Source organism: Vespula pensylvanica, chromosome 10, assembly GCF_014466175.1.
Source record: "Vespula pensylvanica isolate Volc-1 chromosome 10, ASM1446617v1, whole genome shotgun sequence".
Classification (NCBI taxonomy): Eukaryota; Metazoa; Arthropoda; class Insecta; order Hymenoptera; family Vespidae; genus Vespula; species Vespula pensylvanica.
The window spans coordinates 3,179,021-3,202,783 of NC_057694.1; the positions used below are offsets into that span (position 1 = coordinate 3,179,021).

At 29.6% G+C, this 23,763-nt stretch overlaps 1 protein-coding gene across 4 annotated transcripts in view; it reads left to right on the top strand.

The window, feature by feature from the left end:
- The first annotated feature begins 502 nt into the window (after positions 1 to 502).
- LOC122632575 (protein fem-1 homolog CG6966) overlaps positions 503 to 23,763 on the top strand; it is a 39,307-nt gene continuing 16,046 nt past the window's right edge. Inside the window, exons 1-2 of one of the 4 annotated variants that reach the window (XM_043819538.1) lie at positions 503 to 704; positions 1,090 to 1,308. In XM_043819538.1, the coding sequence (XP_043675473.1) occupies positions 1,210 to 1,308 (99 nt within the window). In that variant the 5' untranslated portion in view covers positions 503 to 704; positions 1,090 to 1,209. Of the gene's footprint in view, positions 1,309 to 22,114; positions 22,833 to 23,763 lie in introns of those variants that run through there. The other 3 variants (XM_043819537.1, XM_043819540.1, XM_043819539.1) reach the window with 3 other exon arrangements.

Here is a 23,763-nt window from a genome sequence, read left to right on the forward strand (position 1 = left end):
GTCATTGAATGTGTAAACTAGATTGCCCTCTTGCGTTCGAGGTGTGATACTGCGAGCGAAGGATCGTTAAGTGGAGCGATCTGGTGGAGATAGGAAGAATTACGAGATGGGTCGATGCGTTGTCGGTGTCGGTGACGATGTCTGTGTCGATCGGTCGGTCGGAAAGAAAGTAAAATCAGATACGAAAACGGTAGATACACGCGCGACGATACAAAGAACGTCGATAGTTAGCAGTTCGTTGAAGAAAGGAAGGGGTTGATAGGAAAAGGAGTGGGGGAAACGAGGATAGAGAGATCGAGCGACATTCGTGAAAAAACGCATGCGCGAGAGCGAGACAAATGCTATTCGTTGAAACGATTAAGACGAGGAGAGAGCGAAAACAAGAACGTCACGGATCGAAGCGGAAAGAAAGAGTTAGGTATATGAAGATAATTTGAGAGAGAAAGAGAGAGAGAGAGAAAGAGAGAACACGACGAGTTTAAAAGAAACGACGATCGATTCGAGCAAGCCGCTCGAGAGTGGTTTAGTCGTCGTTGGTCTGCCGTCGAGTAGGGGCAGTCAGTAGCGACATCTGTACAGTTATACGAAGAGACGTGCGGTCGCGATAGGAACGAAAGTAGACGACGAAGGAGTCGTCCGAATCTCACGTTACGCTAAGAGAAATCCGTTATCTTTATTCGCACGGAATAAAATTTCGTTCTTACGTACGTATGGCGAGCGAATTCGTTGTCGTCGTTGCTCTCGGTCACGTTCGATATCGCGAAGGAACCGTTCGATATATACGAAAATCTATGGAAAGTTGAACTCCGTTTCGTTTTTTTTTCCTTCTCTTTTTTTCTTTTTTGTTTTAATGTGTAGAATGGACAAGGTATAATACATAATATTTCAATCGACACGCGATAATTTTCTCGGCCGTTAAGAGAAGAGAATAAAAGAAAACGGGGCGGATTCTTTGTATCGAAAGTTTTGGAAAGAAAAGGATCGATTGTAAAACGGCGATTTCTCTCTCTTTCTTTCTTTCTTTCTTTCTTTCTTTCTTTCTTTCTTCCATCTTCTTCCTTACTAACCTATCTTACCTTTAAAACAAAGGAACATTTAAAGGAGTGAGATAGGAACATTCAACTCGGTAAGAAAACCTTTGTGGAAGAAGAGGTGGAGGAGGAGGAGGAGGAGGAGGAGGAGAAGAAGAAAAGTGTGCTGGAGAAGATCATGATAGACCATTATACCGTGAGACGCCATGACAAAAAAATGGATTTTGCACTAATTGTCTACAACGCTGCGAGAGACGGTTCCCTGCATCGCCTCAGGGTGAGTACATCATACATTTATATACCATATATACATACATACGTAGATAAATCATACGTAGATACCTGTATAAATGTCTGTGTGTATATATATATATATATATATATTATATGTATCTATATGCATATACGTGGATACATATGTATTTCACTTGTCTCTCTCGATCGGTTCGTCTCTATTGGACGGTGCAATGGCCACACTTCTTCTCAACCCTAACACCCTCTGGTGAGATATTTCTTTACTTTAACACAACGTCTTTCTTCTTATACACTACTTCTTCTACAAGGAAAAAATAAAATGAAAACAAAAAAAAAAAACAAAAAATAAAATAAAATATATTAATTAAAAAGGAAAAAATAGAAATTTTTTTCTTCGTTCGTTCGTTTCTGTATATGTATATATATATATATATATGTATGTATGTATGTATATATGTGTATATATATATATATCTATGTATGTATGTATGTATCTATATTTCTTAAATCTTATTTCATTTTATCAATGTAACATTATTTATTATTTCATATACGAAATTTTTAATATTTAAAATTCCAAGTTATATTTAATATAATATAATATTACATTATAATATATATCGGGTATTCGAAACATAAAAGTTACAAATTTTCATTTAGAAAACAGCATTTTTGATAAAAGCATATTGAAACGATATTTCAAAGTTGAAATAATTGCATTATTGTATTTATCGTTTTTTTTTTTTTTTTTACTTTTATTAAAGATCCCAACGTCATTTCAAGGACAGTTTTTCTTCGATAGGAATCTATATTTTTTTTTATAATGATAGTAATTCTATAGGGAAAGAAGGAAAAGAGAAATTAATAAGTAACTTCTGCTCAAAATATTTTTTCCTTTAGAACCCGAAAAAACTTTGGCTTATAATATAAAACTTCAATTCGGATCAATAATATCTGATTAGAATAAAAAAATCAACGTTTCAAACAATTAATTGCTTTTGGAGCTATTTGTAATATTATTTGGACGAAGTAAGGGGTGAGGGATAAAATCCAATACGTGCTGTAATAGTATATACGTCTATATGTATTTCATAGGTATCGTTATCAATTCATTATCACTCGACTTCGTTTAATTAATTATCGACCAAATCAACGATCGTATCAAAGAGAAAGTTTACAACTTTAAATATTATTTGTTATTAGTAGTTGCTTGTATAGTATTATTAATAAATCTTTGTAATGGTAACAAAGCTTCCTTTTGTTTTCTTATATATATATATATATATATATATATATATATATATATATATTTTTTTTTTCTGTTATATATATATGAAATGATTTTGAGGATAGAAGCAAAAGTTTGATGAAAATGGATGAACAATAAAATAATTAATTAACAAGAGAAGTAATAAGAATTATCTAATCAAAGGCCATGATTAACTTAATAAATCACTAATCGTTTTATGATTATATTTTTGATTATAATCGAATAAGTAATCTGTTTGTAAGAATAAATACCGTGAATATTTTGCAACTAATTATTTATGATATATGAATCATTTGACTGAGAAAAAAATTAGGGATACCCTGTATAATTATATAATTGTATTAGAAAAAAGAAGTATATATATTATACAATTGTATTAAGGAATATTATATAATTGTATATTAAATTTGTATTAGATAATCATATATTACGTGATTATATAATTTAATTATGCTAAGATAATTACTGTTTTCTATGCGATTATATTGAATTATTACTAAGTTAATCATATATTAATGTAATTATACAATATAATATTTTATATTATATAGAAAGATTTGAGATATTGGACGAACATTTCTTTTCTCTTCTTTTTTTTTTTTTATCTACATATCTTCATATTGATTAATTTCACATATTTAGTTTGGAGATGAATTTTAATAAGAATTAAAAAAATAAAAAAATAGTAAAAGTAGTCAAGTAATCCAGTTCTCTTCAAGTTCAAATGCTGTTCATTAAGCAATAAATTTTATTTTAATTTTATTTTTTCTGCTAACACGGAAAACTATAGCTTTATTGGTGTTTAATAAAAAGATAATTTTTTTTCTTGATAATTAACAAGTAGTAGATGTGATATATATAAAGTAATCGCATATCTAATCGCATGTCGAATCGATGAACATTAAAACAACACACGAACAAAGAACGTTGGTCTTGATCATTCGAAAAAAAAATTTGTACATGAGCGATACGAATTGAAATTGAAACAATAAATGAGATCTTTTACGTTTGAAAATACGAATACAAAGGTAACGTAACGAGATCGTTCGTTAAGGATGCCTGTTAGATTCTGTAATTTTTATAATGATACATCGATAGCGTAATGATCATTCGATCTAACAAAGATCTAGATCTTAACATTAGATTTGGCAAACATTGCAAATGAATGAAAGGTTTATGTAAATATTATTACTTCTGATTATATCGTACGTTTTTCCAAAATTATATACTACCACTTTTTCAATTATGTAATTCGTTCAGAAGCCAAAACGATTTAGAATCCAGTTTTAGAATTTTATTTTTAAATGTTAATATCAGAAGCACTCGATCGATCCATGATGTTTTATATTTAAAATAAATTTCCTCAATGATTGGCCTTGAGAATTTTGTCATGTATTTTATGCATACATATACCATTAGTTCATACGCCATTAAATCACAGATAAAAGAGCGATAGAGAAATGCAATTTGTAAAATTTTAAAAGGCTGCTATTTATTGATTCGGTACTTTAAAACATTTAATCAATATTTCGAATACATTACCCTTATTAATAATAAAGTATCAGTACGTATAATGTAAGTGACGCAATCCCTACTCTTAATTATTTACACTGATCAAAATATTCATATATATATTGATCATTTATTTTACAAAATACTTATAAATTTTACGAAACGCATGAATTAATTAATAAAAATATTGATCAAGTAAATGGAAATTTATTATTAATATCATAGGAGGATAGCAATGTAGAGTAACTTATTGTTTTTATCAAAATTAGGATTGTCGATAGTTTTAGTGTCGTATGATGGTAAATTAACAAGATTCGAAAAGTATCATTTGATAATCGAGTATTATTTCATTGTGTTAATCTATGTGCTATAGCTAGCGAAAGGATAGGATTTTCTGCTCTCTTGGCTCGAGTTTATCTCGAGTAGGAAATAGCCGTGGCAAACGGTGGTTATATTTAGGAGTAGTGAGACACGTCTTTATAGTCGTTCGCACGAAGCCGTAGAGTTTCTCAGTTCGGTTGGCTTTTCGTTGGTCTATGCACTTTTGCATGTATCTCTCTCTCTCTCTCTCTTGTTCTCTCGTTCACATACTTTCTTACCTTACGTCTATTATGCACTATACAAAGAGAGAAAAAGAGATAGAGAAAGAGAAAGAAAGAGAAATGTTCACACTCTGATTGGGTAATACCGATCACGCACAGTGGTTCCCAATTTCTTCTTTCGTATAATTCATTTTTGATATCACGTTCACAGCTTTCGCTTTTGCAAACTATTACGTGATAAGCATTGCAAGGGGTGGAGAGAGGAAGAGAGGAAGAGTGGAAAAAATTTCTAAAAGAAATTCTTTTTATACTAGATACCAATAGAATAAGATTCAGCAATATATGTATGTTGTATGTATTTGTAAGAAACATTTGTTACGCAATTGTTCGTCGTAAATTCAGCCATGAAGTCGTCAGGATAGACAATAAGTTATTCGAAGTCTTCGATGTTTCCTCATAGCCGATGTCACGTGCATTTAATTGTGAATTTCACGTGAGAGAATTTAACACGACTTCGAGATCTTCTGGTTGAGAACACTGTATGTGTATATATATATATATATATATGCACGTTGATGGTTAAACATTAACGCGAGTTCAAAATGACTTTTACTTAAGAATATGGACATTTCATTAAGCGTATGTTATACAGTATAATTATCGTATTAATATTACGATCATGATGGATCGATGGGGATGATAAAAAAGAAAAAATCTCTTTGGGGTTTCTTTTTGTCGTTCAATCTTTTTATTTCCTTAGATCGGCAATATTACTCTTCAAATTTGCACTCAATATGTATAGATCGTATAGATTATGTATAAGTTGGTGCGTTGACGTAATCGTTGGATACTTAATAGGGTCATTGTACAAGTGAATCAGTGCAAGCACATCAAATATATATGATAATGATCACTGAATAAAATAGGTCAAACTTGCAGAATTTATCAACTGTTTTTTTTCTCATGATAGACATAAACCTGTGTACATATGTGTATGCATGTGTTGTGTGTAGAGGGGATGAGCAAGGGTGCATACACAATCCATCATAGAAATATTAGAACGATATCAGTAGATAGAATAATTTGTTTTTTTTTTTTATTTTTTACTTTTTCATTTTTTTTAGTCCGAACAAATTACTTCGTAGATTTGAGTAAATATAACAAGATTAGAATGCTCTGTGAAGTATATCCAATAATTAAAAGCAACAATAATAAAAATAAAAACAAGACAATTTTTTCTTTTTCTTAACAGCGACGTAGTAATTATAAGTAAGTTTCTTACAAGTATTTTATCGTGAGTATTTATAAAAACACAAGTAAAAATAGAATATAAGACCGATTAAATCATGCGTTGAGCATATTTATGAACGATAATTGATAATAACGTTATCGAATAATGTTTAACATTATATACTTCGCGTAAAATTAATGCTAATCGACACGATCTGATGATAGTCGAGGTTAAACTTGGTAAGAAGGTAACTCGAGGTTATGTCAATTTATCTTATTTACACTGGTGTACAAACTATTTATACTTATGGCCTCCTTTTCTTAAATAGAAATGATATGCGCGATCTTCAAAAATTTTTTTTTTTTTTTAGATTATAATTTTTTTCACACGTATAATATATCACATTTTAAAAGTATATAAAAGAGAAAGGAAAAGAGAAGAAACGATAATTTATTACTTTTAAATTTTATTTTCGTTAAACATATGAAATTGATCGAAAACTTGCAATTAAAAATTTGTATGAATTTTATATCGACCGATTTTGTAAGATACAAATCTTGCAATAAAATTAAAACCAATTTCATTTCGTCAGTATTAGTATTAAAATATCAATACGTAATATAAGTGGTTAGTATAAATAATCAAATGCCAGGGTTACGTCCAAGTTTATTATAAATACTATTTATAATATACTAACAAATTATTATATTTATAAATATTTTAACTAAAATACCGACAGCTTCTGTATTAAATGTGATCAGTAAAATACTGATTGAAATTGTTTTAATATATTGATCGAATAAATAGAAATCAATTAAAACGTCGAGATTTCATTGTTCAAAATTACGTTTATCTGTGTCTATACCGTTTATCAATTCGGAACGTTTAAGCTACAAACGTAATAAAATGTATCATATTCGTGACGAACATACAGAATAAACAATTAAATACGAATGGGATAACGAACGAATCATTCCCTTTTCTAATTCACGAAGAACAATTCGTTGTGGAATTTCGTAAAGGGAGGTGTATTTACGAACTCGACAGTTTATTTCTAGTTCCAAAGCTTTTGCCAAATTTCTAGCGGGCAAATGGGTGTCTAATATGTACGTACATACATAAATATGTATGTACCGAAACATTGAAAACGTTTAGATATATTACGTGTATGATATATGTTTTTAATTCAATTAATTATTCATTCAAAACATAATACTTCACTTTTATTGTTTCCATTGTGAATGGTTAAATAAGAACATTCAAGATAGGTCGCAAAGATTTCTTTTTTTATTTCGATTCATTTGGAAGGAAAAAGAAAAAGAAAAAGAAAAAGAAAAAATTATTTCGTCGAGGACGAAATAGATCTATATTTAAATCACATATGATAATCTTAAAATCGGAATGGGAACTCTATTGAAACGTGTGATTCGATTTTCAACTTTCAATCTTTTTTCTATAGGCAAAGAAAATTTTCTATCTTTTCGATCATCCTTAAGCTTCAAGCTCTCCATCTTCACAGAATATGTATAATCAGATTGATAGTATGAATAAATATGTGTGATATAAAGAATGACCGAAACTAAACTGTGACCGAAGTGACGTAACAAAGATTTGAGTGGGATTGAAGCAAAATCTGTGAATCGATTTTAAACTATTGTTAGCTCACCGTCTGCTTGACGAGTTTAATCGATTGTCCGCGAAGGTAAAGTTTACGCTAACCAGACGTAAATCACGTATGTGAATTACACGAATTTCGAGTATTACGAGCCGTGTGAATATGTCATTATTCTATAACAAATTGTTGTGAATCAGGATAATAAAAAAAAAAATCGATCGTTGTAATATTTACGAGATGTAATTTTTTTCCTCTTTTTTCTTTTTCTTTTTTTTTTCTGAGAATCGATAAGACGAAGAAAAAAGAAAAAAAATAACAATGACTATAAAATAGATCTTTTTTCTCTCCTTTTTTGTCCTCTTTTTTTTGCAAGACTGTGATTAATATCAAAAAAATCTAATGATAGATTCTAGTAGGGGCGTTGGTTTAAAATTATTCTTTGATCAATAATATGCCGACGATAATGAAAAAAGGGAATACATATATTGAAAAAAAGATGAATGTTGCAACCGTTTAATGGCCAAGTCTAACGTGCTTTCCTTTAACGTTTCATTTCATTTTCTATCGTATCTACGTAACGATCGTTCTCTATACAATACGAAAGAGCATTGCTATAGATAATTATTATCAGTGAGTGTAGTACGAATGAGATGCGTTAATACGCGATCACTGTTTCTATTGAATTCAATCGACACGCATATATTGATAAAATCGTTATGACGCAAAAACATATGTGGGTTATCGTTCGTATATTTCAAACGAATGATTTGATCATGATCTTTTTTGATAAACGATAAACATTGACAAAGTATGTTTTATGAATGTGATCATTTATCTTAGTCTAAGAATTTTGCATTAAGATTTTTATTTGACTAAACGACATTGAAGTTATTCGAAGAGACTAGTTTATTCAATCGATTCTATGTAATATAATACAAATGTTCGATATTATGTAAAACGATTAGTTTACGTATGTATGTATCTATACGATGCATGTGGAGATATATATGGATCGATATTTTGACGATTGACCATTTCCGAACTTTATTTCTAACTTTATTTTATATTACCGATTCCATATTATTGCAATACACATCTCCTGTATTTTGCAATAATAATAACAATAATAATAATAACAATAATAATAATAATAATAATTTATTGTTTTTATATACAATTATATATAAATATATATTACTATTTATTTTTAAAATATTTTTTTGCGAGAATCGTTCGAATCACAACACGTCCAATTATTTAGAAATGAATGGAAATTAGTGCACTGGCCGATTTGTTCTCGTTTAGGAAAAAGAACGACTCTTTTCACGGCGGATGCCGTCGATGATGTGATAAGAAGAAGAAGAAGAAGAAAAAAATTATTATTTATATCTATTTGTACGTACGTACTATATATCTAAACAGGAAATCCGGTGACGACTGAATGAATCATTCCGATTTATTCAGTTGCAATAGACTAAAGAAATACTTAATATTGCTTACAATTGATCTATAATTTATATATAACAAAGGAGTGCTCAATTCGCAAAAGGGTATTAATAATCTCAATTGAATATAATAATGATATTTAATCTAATTTTGAATACCAAAGTACTCGAGACTACTAGAGTACTACAGGAATAAACGAGAAGAATGGATTCTGGAGACTCAACGAAGAAAAATTTACGAGACAAAACTTACAATTTTAATAGAATGATCGATACTTTTATAAAAGCAAATGGTATATCGATATTTTCGATATTTTACGACTTGGATACTATTCGATACTGCATCATAATCAACGAGCTGGCATTGATAATATTGATTTAGTATATCACTCTGATTACTACCCACGCATCCACTCGACACACATATGTGCACATCCACGTATGCAATTTGTCGGTCGTTGAATGATAATATCACGATGTCAAAACACGTTTTCTAGAGTTAAGAAAAGAAAAAAAAAGAATATAAAAAACAGCACGGGGCCACGAGACACCATGGTTTCGTACTCGTCGCGACTGTGGACCTGTTTAGCCTACAATGTCGGACAAGTTATGTATGTATGTACACGAAGAACGATTTACCTCGTATATCAAATGGGATATTGCAGAACTGTTTACTTCCAATCCCTGTCGCCATTTCCGTAGACTTTTATTTACATGTCTTTCTTCAATTGATATCTATCGAGAGTATCCACGTCAACGCTCCTTCTTCCTGCTTCTCTTCGGGTGGGGGTGTATAGGGGGAAAACTATCGCTTGGCGCTACTCGATTGATCGGTTGGATCTATTATAGATTATCTGCGGTTGGCATCATGCAATCGATCTTTTACATTATATACTAATAATAATAATTATTATAATATTATTTTTTTTTCTGTTTATAGTAAATTGAAACGACTGCATGACCACGTAAAAAGATAAAAAGAAGAAATGAAAAGAACGAGTAGAAAAAAAAAAATGTAAAAATTTCTACACTATACCGGTTATTAACTTTTAACGAAGTTACATTTCTATATACGAATAAATATACATAGGTTTTGAGATGCATTTATTATCGATCGATCACAATTTTTTTTTTCGAGTCGGTTTCTTTTTTCTTTCTTTTTTTTTCTTTTTTTTTTTTTTTTAACTCGTTTTCTCATTATCGCCTCTTGTACTATTCAATTCAGAAATGGATTCTTAATGGAATTTCTTCATAAATTTTCAACCTAATCGTTTTCTCGCTAATCTCGTTCTACTCAACGATCGGCAGGTGTGAAATTTAGGTTAAGATTGCACATATGCGAGCACATCAACCAAACGTTCCAATTACCGAAATAACTCGAAAAAGAGAAACGACGGGGATACAAACTGGCCCCAAGACACCGCCCACTCTTTAACTTCAGATCAGTGTGATTTTTAATCGAGACGAACTTTGAATTCAATTTATTTTCATTCGAAATAAAATGATACGGATAAATACAGAAAGTTTCGAATAAGTTAATAAACGATACTAGAATATTTATTTGAGCAATACTTTAAATAAGTGATCAGTATTTATAATAAAATGTCAATATGTAATATGTGATTTAATCCTAATACTTAATTATTTATATCGAACAAAATGTTCATACATATTGATAATTTATTTTACGTCAATATTTATTATTAATTAATAAAAATATCGACCGAATAAATAGAAACGATTAATTTATCTTATCCGAAAAAATAGAAATTATATTTTCCTTTTAATAAAAACGAGAAACTAATGATGAGTTTATCTTCCTTATTTTTTTCTATCATGAGAATATTTAAAACTTCAATTTTCCTTCTTTATAAATTAATCCTCAATTAAATAAGAAGAGAAAGCAGCGGAGAATATAATTTCTTTTTAATAGAGAAGCGAATAATTAATTTTTTTTTTTTTCTTTATCACGAGAAATATTAAAACTTCATTATCTCTTGCTTTAAGAATATTATATTATATTTATCAACAAACAACAAAGAAATTTTATAAATTTTAGAGAAAATATGCAATATTATCTTTATGCCAATTGGGATGGTAAAAATTAAGGTAATTTGTCTTTCGAAGTATATGTTTTCTATTTAACGAATTACGATCTACGATCAACGAAATGATCCTATTTCTTAAATTCTCGTCCTATTAAAGAAATCAAAAGCTACGATTAGTTTTAACAAAATTCGAAATATTTCAGTCTTGATTTATTGATGACATTTTCTTTTTCTTTTTTGTAAGCAAAGTATAATCTCGATGAAAAATCGGGATGATAGTTTTAATCGCATGAGAGATATATTTTCCGTGCTGTTTAAAAATCTGAATTCTCGGTTAACATTTTTTATCGTTTGGGTTGAGAGTAAAAAAAGGAAAAAAAAAGGATGTGAATTTCTGGGCGAAATAACATGGCGATGAAAGCTACGAGATAATTACAGAGCGTATGTATGCATATATGTACGTATATACCGACACGTCTCTATGTCTCTCTTCTCGAAAAGTTCACAGGAACTCGTGGTAATATCAGTTCTCGAAAGGAGAGCAAACTCTGCTCGAAAGTTGACTCGAAATTCGCGCTGATTTCCCAAGGTGGACTCGTTACGCTTGTAACACGCTCCGAATAACTCAACACGTTTTTTTTTTCTAAAGTCGAACGCTTATGCAACACGTGTGTGTGTGTGCGTGTGTACGTACACACACATACACACACACACACACATGTATGTATATATAATTTTATAAATTCTACCGCAAAAATTCTAATTTACTCTAAAAATTCTTCTACCCTGTTTTTCTTTTTTTTTCTTTGGCATATTTCCATTCAAAATAATAATCGAAATAAAATAATATAATGATGACGATAATACTATAAAAAGAACGAAGAGAAAACTCTCGCCTGTTCAAAAAATTTGAAGTTCACTCTTTCTCATTTTTACTGTCATACAATGACATTCTGATTTTATGTATTATATTCTATCGAATTCTACGAGTGCCGTGGCAATTCTTAGACTGTGTTGTACGAAAACTTTATTTGCAAACAATGTTTTATAAAAATGCGTTTTATAAAAGGAAATGATCAAAATGTAAATGTATATATGCATAGCCAAGCACGTAGACGTTTTCCTCAGCGACTTGAAAATCGATAAGCTCCGCTATGTTCCATCTCTCTCTTTCCAATGACGTAAATAAGTGAGTACAGTCAAGCAACCAAGCAGCCAACCAACCAACGAATCAACCATCCAACCAACCAACCAGTTAACCGACCTTTCCTCGACCACCGAACCTTCCCCTTCTTTCGTTTCGAACGATAATCGACTGACTGTACGGAAGGTTTCGCCCGACACCTTGACATTGCTCGAACTCTTCGACTTTCATTCTTAGCAGATACATATATATGTATTCTTACTCTCCGTCTCTAACACTCTTGTTTATATCTTTCTGTTTTCAACACTGTTTGCTTACATTTGATATGATAATTGTATAATTAATCTCATTGACGAAGTAATTCTTGTTGTTGCCGATGTTAAAATCAGAGATTGCATAATTTTTGCAAGTTTTGATTAAGATTATGATTAATTATGACTAAAAAGTATTTTAAATAAAATTAAATTTTCGAAATACGAATAAAAAAATAGATTATTCCTATACTCTTATATATTTATGAATTGAATCGATCAAATTTTAGAGGTCATGTAAAATGTCTATTTATGAAAAAAGGTTGTCGCAAGTTATAAATAATTAATGCATCATTGATGTATATGAGAAGGTTGACAAAAAAAAGAATTAATGAATGTATCGATCGTTCATAAGACAAAGTCGTTAAAACGTATGAAATTGTAAAAATGTTTAACGATTATAAATAAATGATCGTATCTTATCTCGTATAAGCTGCAGATTTTTTATCGATAAAACAATTTAAATGAGATAAAAAAAGAAGAACAGGATGTTGACTTTATACAAATATTAAAAATAATAATAATAATAAGATAATGATGACGACGACGACGACGACGACGATGATGATGATGATAATAATAATAATAATAATAATAATAATAATAATAATAATAATAATAATAATAATAATAATAATAATAATAATAATAGTAATAATAAAGACTTTCGGAAATAGAGAAAAAGAACTTTTGATGACGTCTCTAAATACGTCTATAAATACCTACAAAAGTTTAAACATGATTTTAAAAATCAATTACATTTTATTCAATTATACTCTTCAATTTTAGTTTTACAATTATAGTTTTACTTAAGATCTGAAAAAAGAAATCAACATAAGGATTCTCGTTAAAATGTAATTGATTTATAAAACCAGTTAGAAACTTTTGGCCCACCTTGTACTAGAACCCATCATACCAAGGCCGCGATTAGATTTATAGTCGACGTATTCTATCGCATATCTTATTAACTATCCGTCATTCTTATGTAATTTATACTAACGATAAATTTTTAAAGTCGGTATGGTTGAGCGATCGTTGTCAGTGTTCTTTAACAAACATTCTCGGTTCATACATGTTACTTATAGTAAGATATCTTTTTATTTTTCTCTTCCTCCTCATCTTTGATTTATTCCTTTTAAATTTCGTTACTTTTACAATTACATATAACAAAGTTTTGCACTCTGTAAATAAACTATTTTCATTTTTCGATATTTCCTGTTCCTCCCTCTTAATCGACGGCTTATCTTCTTACTATCTACTCTCAAAGATAAAACAGGTCGTTTATCGGTATCAACAAAAACGCTTAACATTTTCACTGAATTCATTTTAGATGTATATACGCATGTACTCGCATATAAGTACATTCGTATACATTTAATCGTCTTCTCTTTAGAATTATGAACATTTCATCTTGGAAACGAATCGATGTTAATATAATACGACATTCTATTCTCATCTTTTAATACGATCGAAATATATAAATCATTCAATAAATCATTCTTGACGCAAGAACCAGAAACGTCGCGTTACTCTCTATATTCCTTATAAATCACTATTCTGTGCATCCCTTACATCATTACATTGTGCATTCCTTATACCATTACCTTGCAAATCCATTAATCCATAATTTTGCGTATCCATTAATCTATAATTCTGCACATCCCTTATACCATTAATCAATGCATCCGTTATACCATTACTCTGAACATCCCTTATACCGTTATTCCGCGTTTCCGTTAATCCATAATTCTTCGGATCTGTTAATCTATAATCCTGCATATCTTTTGTACCATTAATCTGTTAATATTTTACAGCATTATTCTGTGTATCCCTTGCACCATTACATTGTACATTCTTTACACCATTACTGCGCGTATTCCTTCTATCATCACTCTGCGAGTCTAATTTCTTAATTTTATAATTTCGCGAATCTATTAATTTTAATAAGAATCTGTTAATCCGTTAAGAAAAGAAATATATCTATATCAGAACGTTTTAGTTTACAAAAAAGTTATGAAATACAAATTTAATTGAAAATTCGTCGAACAACGCGAATCAGTTATTCTCAGATTGGACTTAGAGTTTCTCGTAATGAAAATAAAGAAAAGTGGTCACTGTTAGTTATGGCTTTCTTGCTTTTCACTTGTTCATATATACAAGAGGAGTGACCCGAGAAACGTGCAGTCGACTCTCGTAGCACGTTCTAATATTACACGGTGGAATACACACTCTGTGTGAGTCAGGGGCATAACCGGCCACGTAGCAAAGCTGCGATGAGAAAACTCTCGAATACGAGAAAAAGAAGAAATAAGACAACGAAGTTCTTCGTTTTCGGTCTTTGATGATCCCTTTAACCTTCTCTTCTTTTTTTTCTCTTTCTTCTTTTTTCTTTTTTTGTTGTTATTCTTTTGCTTCTTTCTTTACCTTCAAGAACAGAGATCAGAGTATAAAGTACAGCTTGAGAAATAACAGAATTTCCTACCGGTAATAGAAATAAAGTAATCTAACTACGTGGAATTCTTTGTAAAACTATATACATAAGAACACAAAGATTAGTAGTAGATGTTATTATGCAGTTAAAATAATAAAAAAGAAAACAAGAATCTCTCTGGAAAAGCAATTACGAATGTTTCTACAATGATTGGTAGCTTGGTGTGGAGAGACACAAAGAATTCGATATTTTTTACACTCTTTCATTAAATAAATTTGTTACACATTAAAATTGATATATTAAAATAAAGTAAAAACATTGTGTGTGTGTGTACAATTTAATTTAATTATGAATTTAATTAATTTGTCAAGAAGAAGAAAAAGATACAATAATTAATAGGCTTATTAAAATAATCAAGTATTTCATGTGATAAAGTTCTAAAAGAAAATTTTCAAAATAATCTTTTTTCTCCGTATTCATCATTTCTTTCATGTCAATCCTGCAATTGCTTTGGAAACAATCAACGTGCGACATCATTACAAAAACGACGATCTAACGTAAATAACTTGTTGATTGGCTCTATGATTCCCTGGAAATTTCTTATGTTTTTTATTTACTTTTTATTTTTAATTGATGTAATGACTTCACATATCAAGACATAGTTACTTGGTATTTCGAAATATCAATGAGTGTATTACTTTGAAATCTGTTCAAGCATAAAAGAGATAACTCGAAGTTTATAACTTTCTTCAGGTTTCATTAAGAGTGTCCTTTCTCTTTAAGTATTTAAGAAAAATGAAATAAAATAGAAATCGACATATCAACTACGTCTCGAGTATATATATATATATATATATATATATATATATATATATATATCATATATCAAGTGTATCGTTTCAAGTTTAGCTTCGTTAAAGGAAATCGATATCTGAAAAAAATAAGAGAATGCTTTTCTTCGAGTCGCCTATATCGAAGTAATGATACAAACACGTAACTCTTATATATAATTTCTAATGTTTATTAGACCGTAAATATTGTTAAAAAGATATTATCAATTTGAGAGAAGAAGTGATATAGATAAATAATCACAATGATTAATCAATTGAATTTCCATAAATAATCAATAGTATTTCTTAAATAAATTACCTACACAAGAATAATATATAATTTATTATTATTATCTTCTGATTTGATTTATTAACAATTTAAATTAAAGAGAAAATGCACAATTAACATCAATTTTTTATTTTATATTTCTATGTGATTTATTAGAAATTGACATTACAGCTGACATATGTCTGTAAAAGAAATAAATTATTTTATCTTTTATTCAATTTCTTATTATTAATAACCATTTTTATTTTTTGATTAAATTTATTAGAAACTAAAATAGAAATTTAAAAAATATATATATATTATTGAAATAATTCATTCTTATTACATAATATCTTGATTTGATTTATTAGAAGTTGACAATGACATATGAAATCTAACTAATGTCCTGACAATATGAACTGCACTTACTCTTGTTATTATTAATACTACTACGATGTAAGTAATTTAAAGTTACATACGAGATTTAAAAAAAAATTCATACTAATGATGATTGATCTTCTCTCGCCGTTGATTGAACGATCGCTTCAGAGTCATAGTTGTTTGCTAACAAGACTATTTACCTCATTCAAAATATTTTTTATCTCGTTTAAGCAGTCAAGGTAGACGATGAAAAAAGCTAAAAATTTCTGAGTGTTCCGATCCGAGATAAAAATTATTTACCAAAAAAAAATCTGTCTTAATTTTTTATAAGTTTCAAGATCGTCTTGATTAATATAGGAAATTAGGTTGTTTAAGTATCGTTTTATACGAGGGTTACACGTAATATCATAACTCTTTGGCCTTATATAATTTTTTTTCTTTTTTCTGTTATAGAAGGTTAATATGTCCTTTACTTTCTCTCTCTCTCTCTCTCTCTCTCTCTCTTCTTTTTCTTTATTTTTCTTGTTTTTAAGTAAGTTATATTTTTATCAGTCAAGCATGACGATTATTAATTAAAGAAATGACCTAATATATTCAAGTTTTGTCAGAACTTAAAACCAGCAAAGTCTTATCGAAAGGTAACGTGAAAGAACTTAAGAGAAAACCAGTTTAACCTGTTGCTATTGCTTCTTAACGACCTATGGCAAACGTAGATCTTCGTGCAATGGACGATTGCTGGTATAGCCTTGTTAGAAAATAATCCAACAATTTTCGATATTGTTAAATCTATTGTAATTTCTGAATAATAAAATTCATTATCGGTCTCTCTATTTCGAAGGTCGATATCCTCTTTAGTTCGTGACACCAGTTCCTTTATTACCAATGTTAATTTATTTTCATGAGGTAGCACGAGTTAAGGTCATTGACCTGATGTTTGTATTACTCGAGTGAAGGTATCTAATAATATATCAAATTCTTTATTGTCATGATGAGATCGTAATAGTAACTTCTCTTCAAAAAGTATTTTCATTTAATTGAAATCTTTAAATTAAAGGTGGTCTTCGTTTTCTCTATCTTGTGTCTACGTGATTATTAGTAATAATAATTTATGATACTAATCTATAACCATGTATATGTATTCGTAATTTGAAGTAAACTTTACTTATAATAAATATTAATGACAGTGTACGTAAATATTTCGGAAATTTAATAACAAACAATTATTGAAATTAAATCGAATAAAGAATAGAATTTCTTTATTTTATATCGAAATAAATTTTATCAAAGTTTAAAGTTTATAATGTTTAAGATCGGGGAAAAAAATAAGGAATTTTGAAAGGAAGGAAAGGAAATGATCGGTGAAGTAATCGGTAATCCCGTAAAAATCCAACAACGCGATCACGAGCCGGAAGTGTTCCGCAATTATCTTGATTGCTATCTATTTATCGATCGATCGATTGATCGAACGATATAATCGTTAATAACTGTGAAAAATTGATCAACCGTGAAAAGTTGGAAATTCGTCGAAGAACCTTTCGAATTCTTAAGATCAAGTTGAATTACAACGCGAATCGACGGATTTTTATTTCGAAGCGACTATTTTCTTTTCTTTCTTTTTTTTTTTTCTTTTTTTGAAATCGCTTCCTGTTATACTACGAAATCGCTTGGATCGTTTGTACGCATTTCATCAGGGGCGCGCATCGTTCAGAGAACGGACGTGCGTTGAAAAACAAGTCGATCATAAAAAGTAATATATATATATATATATGCACGTATGTATTTATATATGTACAGGGTGTCTTGTTTATCTCGAAAAATTGAAATATCTTACGAGGGACTGAACTCATAAAAAAGAATTTGTCTACAAATTTGTTTAATGTGAAGGGGTACACCGTATGGTACAATTTATTTTTTTTTTTTTGCAATTTGAAAGAATTTCATGGTCAAATTTATTTTACTTATTTTTTTTTCTTTTTTTTTCTTTTTTCTTTTTCTTTTTTAATACAATGACAAACAGTACATCCTATATATATACATATATTGTTACAAAATTCGGTACCACTCGATACATTAACATAAGAAACGGAGAGAGAGCAGTATCTAGAAATAGAAAATCGTAGTTTCTATGTAAATACAAGAAAGAGAAAAAACGAATAAGAAAAGAGTCTCTGCCATAGCACGTTACGTTACATTTGTACGCTTCAAATTAAATAGAAAAAAAAAGGTAATTGTTATATTACTTGTCGAATTGCTCTTAACATCCGGTATGATTTATTTATAATCATTATTATTATAAAAAAAAAGGGAAAGTTGAAGAAAGAGTTTAAAAACCTCGAAGAAAAAAAGAGTTGACAAAAAATGTATTACAATCATTTCCAAGCTCTCTTAGAATCACGTTATGTCGGATAAAAAAATTTTTAATCGGTGCGCCAACAACAGGTATAATTCAACCTGATCGCTGTTTCGTAGTTCATCCGATATAATTTCGTAAAACAAAATAATACAAGCATTAGGTCAGTGACCTTAAAAATACGGCCAGCTCTAACGCGTTGAGCCAATATAGAAAAATTCGAATGCTTTAATTATTGTTTAAACGATTAGCACGTTGGTGCAATCGAAAAAACCATTATTTCTATTCCTTATCCACTTTTTGGACTCGTCAATAAGAGTTTATTACTTGGTACATAACATCATCATTATCATCATTATCATCATTATTATCATCAACGGTACCGAACATCAACAACAACAATTTAGTTTCTCTCAAAATAATACATCGCTTTTAAAGACTACTTCGAAACTCTTTGAAGTGTTAAATTAATCTAGACCCTATCTTTCTGTGACTAAAGTAGATTTAATCGTTGACATTAATCACGATTCACGCGTACGTCCCTGCCCGTTGACTTCTTTTGACAGAAAGACCTTTGGGAAAATTGTTGATATAACGATCGTCAAGAATTTTCTCATACTTTATAATAGCTCGATAGCGTAATCGTTTGAACGACAAAATGATATTTATTTACACAATTTAATGTGACATATCCTCGGTGTATGTAAAGATAAAGACCAATTTATCGATATGTTTTCTTTGATCTTCTCTCTCTCTTTCTTTTCTTTTTGTTCTTTTATTTTATTTTATTTTTTTTTTTTTTTTTTTCTTTTGAATTACATACGTATATATTTATCTTTTTCTTTCTTTCTTTTTTATTTCCTTCAAAATCTTCGAAATTTCACTTTTCAACCAAATATGCTCGAAGGAAACAAATTATGTACGATCGATCGTAATAATTATTATGTCACGTTGTTGTTTTCTTCCGATTTCATGACGTTTGCTGTTAAATATTTAATGCCATTTATCTCGAAATATTACATAAGAGAATTATATGGATTATGTTTGTCGGTCGCGGTTACACGTTGTAACAAGAACGGTCGTCATCGTTGTATTGCGATTACTCAATCAATCGAGATTTTACTTCCCTTCTAGGATCGCTAACAATAATAATGTTGGTCGTTTATAGCTATGACTCTCGTAATACTTTCTTTTATTTTTCTCTTTTGACAAAGACGGTCGATCGAAGGTCTGTAACTACGTAACGGTCTTGTCGATCATTCGAAAGTAACACCTAAGATAATCAGCATAACTCGACCTCGCTTATGCGACGTCGCTATAATTTCGTTTTTACGGTTGACCTCGTTTCCTTTTATTTTTTCCTCTCGAAATATACGCATTTTATAAAATTTACAACATTTGATAAATGCACTTATTATTCGAATGATATACCGACAAAATTATTTTATACACAATTAATATGTATACATATTATTAATAATTATTGCGAATATATTATAAATTATATATTTATATGATCTTATATATATTATTTAGTGTTTTTTATACATATTTATTGTTGTTTTATATATATATAATTATTATTTATATTATTTATATTATTATACATATATATATGTATGCGTGTGTGATATATATATATATATGTGTAACATTATGTAACAAAATATAAAAATATGAGGAAAAAAGGAATGGACGACGAAATATTTCAAAAGGGTTTTTTGATTCTTTTTTTTATGCCATCTCTGTCTTTCTCTCTCTCTCTCTCTCTCTCTCTCTCTCTCTCTCTCTCTCTCTCTCTCTCTCTCTCTCTCTCTCTCTCTCTCTCTCTCTCTCTCTCTCTCTCTCTCTCTATCCCTTCATGTCTTCCATGAGTGGATTATGCAAATGCACGTGTCAGTCTTTTCTGTTGCTCAAAAATAAATTATCTTTTATCTATTTTTATACGAGCATGACATAGGTATTTAAGCTATTTCCGACGCTAATGAAACTTCAAAATGTCATTGTCGTTTGCTGTCTTTAATATTACGTCAGTATAAAAGCAATAATCAGTAAATTAAAAAAAAGAATAATGTTATTGATCGTTTACTATTTTGTTGATCAAGTTTTCATCATCAGTCATAAGCGTCAACTTATCTTTTTTTTTCTTTTCGTATTTCTACATTTAAAGAAAAAAAAAAAAAAAAGAATGTAATAAAGATGAAGATTTTTATTCCAAGGTTATTAATTTATTATTATTATTATTAAAAATGTATACGAATGTTCAGTAAACAAACTATAATGATAAATATGTTAATAACCTTAATGTATAATGAATAAGATTACTAACATTACTGTTACTATTAAAAATAAATAAAAATGTGTTTCTTTTCAATTGATAAAGCGAATGGTATTATCTCGAAGACGATTAGAATAAAATTATTTTTGCTTGCTCGTTTTATAGATAAATCTAATTGAACGGTTCGTTAGCGTGAAGTCAGTTTAATCTCGAGGAGATATGGAATTATTCATTTCTCTTTCTAATAAACGCAAATACATAACTCGGGTGAGTTAATTTTACATATAAAATGTATTCGAAATACGTGTTCTGTCTTCAACATATCAGATAACTTACGATTAAACTAGAATGTGTAGAATATCGTGATCTTTCTCTCTCTTTACATATGTATGTATGTAAATATATACATATTAGATATATTTCATAAAATACGGAAGTTAAATACAGGAAAAAAAAAACGATGTTACATGTTTGTTAAAGTCTTTTTAGCGAGTCATTAGTAGAGTTGAATAAATTTGTCTAGATCGTAAACGAACAAATTGATCTATTATATGAAACATTTTACAAATAATAAAAAAACTTTCCTGTTGTACCAAGGATAAAAAAATAAACGAAGTAAGATTCTTTTTTCTTTTTAATATGTATAAAAAGTATATATACCACACAATATATACCGCAGATACCGATCTCGCTTGTTAATCAATACTATATTCTATACTGTACTATAACATTATCTATTTCCGTATGAAACACTACAAATATCGATCTATCACTAAATATTCTATACTATGCTATAATATTATTCATTCACGTATTATCAAATATTCCAAATATCGGCGAAATTAATTATCGGCCAAACGAAATAGATAAAAAGGATCATTGGAAATGTTCAAAGAAATTAAAATCGATAATGGTAAGAGATGTTGAATGATCGCGGGTTTTTAAGAAAAAATAAGAAGAAGAAGAAAGGGAGTTGCTAGCAAAAGGTCATCTCGATTGTATATCCTTTTCTATTAAGCTGAAAGGAGTTTTCATCCTGGCTCGTTTGCTTTAAAGTTTTTCTTCGTAATAGTTATTGCATATAACGCGCGTAACACTGCTTGGCATCTGTTAGGTAATAGGAGAGGCAAGCAAGCAAGCAAGCAAGCAGGTCGACTCTCGAGGTAAGAGTCGAGTTGATCAGGAAGAACAATTAGAAAGCTGTGCGCGAAGGCGTTCGTTCGCATAAACGGACTCGGTCGATCGATCAACTCGTATAGTATATGATCCATGGCAATTTTCGAGAAGAGTCAGCTTTCTCGTTTTCCTCGGTTATTTATTAAGAAGGATCCTACTTCTCCTTCTAACTCAACATCCCTACTCCTTCTTCGATCTCTTCCTACCCCTCTTATTTCTTCTCATCCTGTTCCTTTTCCTTCGTCCCCCTTCCTTTCCTGTTCCTTTTCTTCCGTCCCCTTCTCTTCTTTCTTCTTCTGATCGGACTTATACCTTAGCTCGTTCGAACACAGCTTTGAGGAAGCATCAGTTTCGTTTGGTTAGTTGCCCGTACAACTCCTTTTCTATTTCTTCTTATCAGTTTTATAGATCGGAATTATTTTAGACGGATAAATAAATGGATGGATCGATCGATCGATGGATAGATAGATGGATAGATAGATTTTATTTTTTTCATTCTTACAATAATCAGTTGTTATCGTAATACCTTCGATAGATTTTGATATAAGTGTGTGTGCGACCAATGTGTATACGATCCTCGTAATATTTTCCTAATTCGATTTTCTAATCGTTTCTTGTTGATTGTTGATAATTACGTAAGGACAAATGGCGTATATGCTTAATTTCCAAGGGAACAGATCGGCCATGGTAGACTTCCAGGAGAACAGATCAGGGGTAAGAAATTTTGAAAAAATTTCTGGAAATAATGGATCCTTTTTTTTTTTATTTTCTTTTTTATTTTTTTTCTACGAATTAGTATTTTAACGTCATCTTTTTTTTTATCGGGAGAATTATCGCTTCGATCAGTGTCATATGATTGTCGCAATTCATAGTTCGTTCGAAGGTCACCAATAAGATGTCCTTGAATGTGTTCAACGAACTCTATAAAATTTGAGCGAGAGGGAAAGTCTATTAAAGAATTCTACGAGAAGAAATGATTTATGTGAGGTGCTCTTGTAATAAAGTATAATGAAGTGTTTCGAATCCATTTGATGTGTTTATTCGAAATTTACACGAGTCATTTTTACGATTACTCTTTGAAGTGTTGATTATAATATACGTTTTTATTATTATTATTATTATTATTATTATTATTATTATTATTATTATTATTATTATTGTTGTTGTTTTACAATCAAATCAAATAAATTAAAGATAATAACGCGTAAACTATTCTTATTATCTTTTATCCTTAAAATCGGTCAAATCGATACTTTTAGCGATAAAAATCTATTATTAATATTCAGAGCTGAATGGATAAAATTTAAATTACGCGAGCATACAAGTATAATCGGTTCGTATATAATTCCAAATAAATAAAATTAATATTAAATGAGCTATTATAAATTCTCGTCGGTGCTTGAAATGGCTTTTGTTGCAAAAAGAGAAAAAGAATAAAAAAAGAGAGAAAAGAAAAGAAAAATAAAAAAGAAAAGACACTTTGTCCTTTCGCTTTCTTTCTTCTTTTTTGTGCGTCTTTATCTTCTGTTGTACGTGGGTACATGAGTTATTTTTTTATTTTGCTTCTGGCCATATTCGCTTTATACGTCAATGAAAAAAATAAAAAGAAAAAGAGACAAAGAGAGAGAGAAAGAGAAAGAGAAAG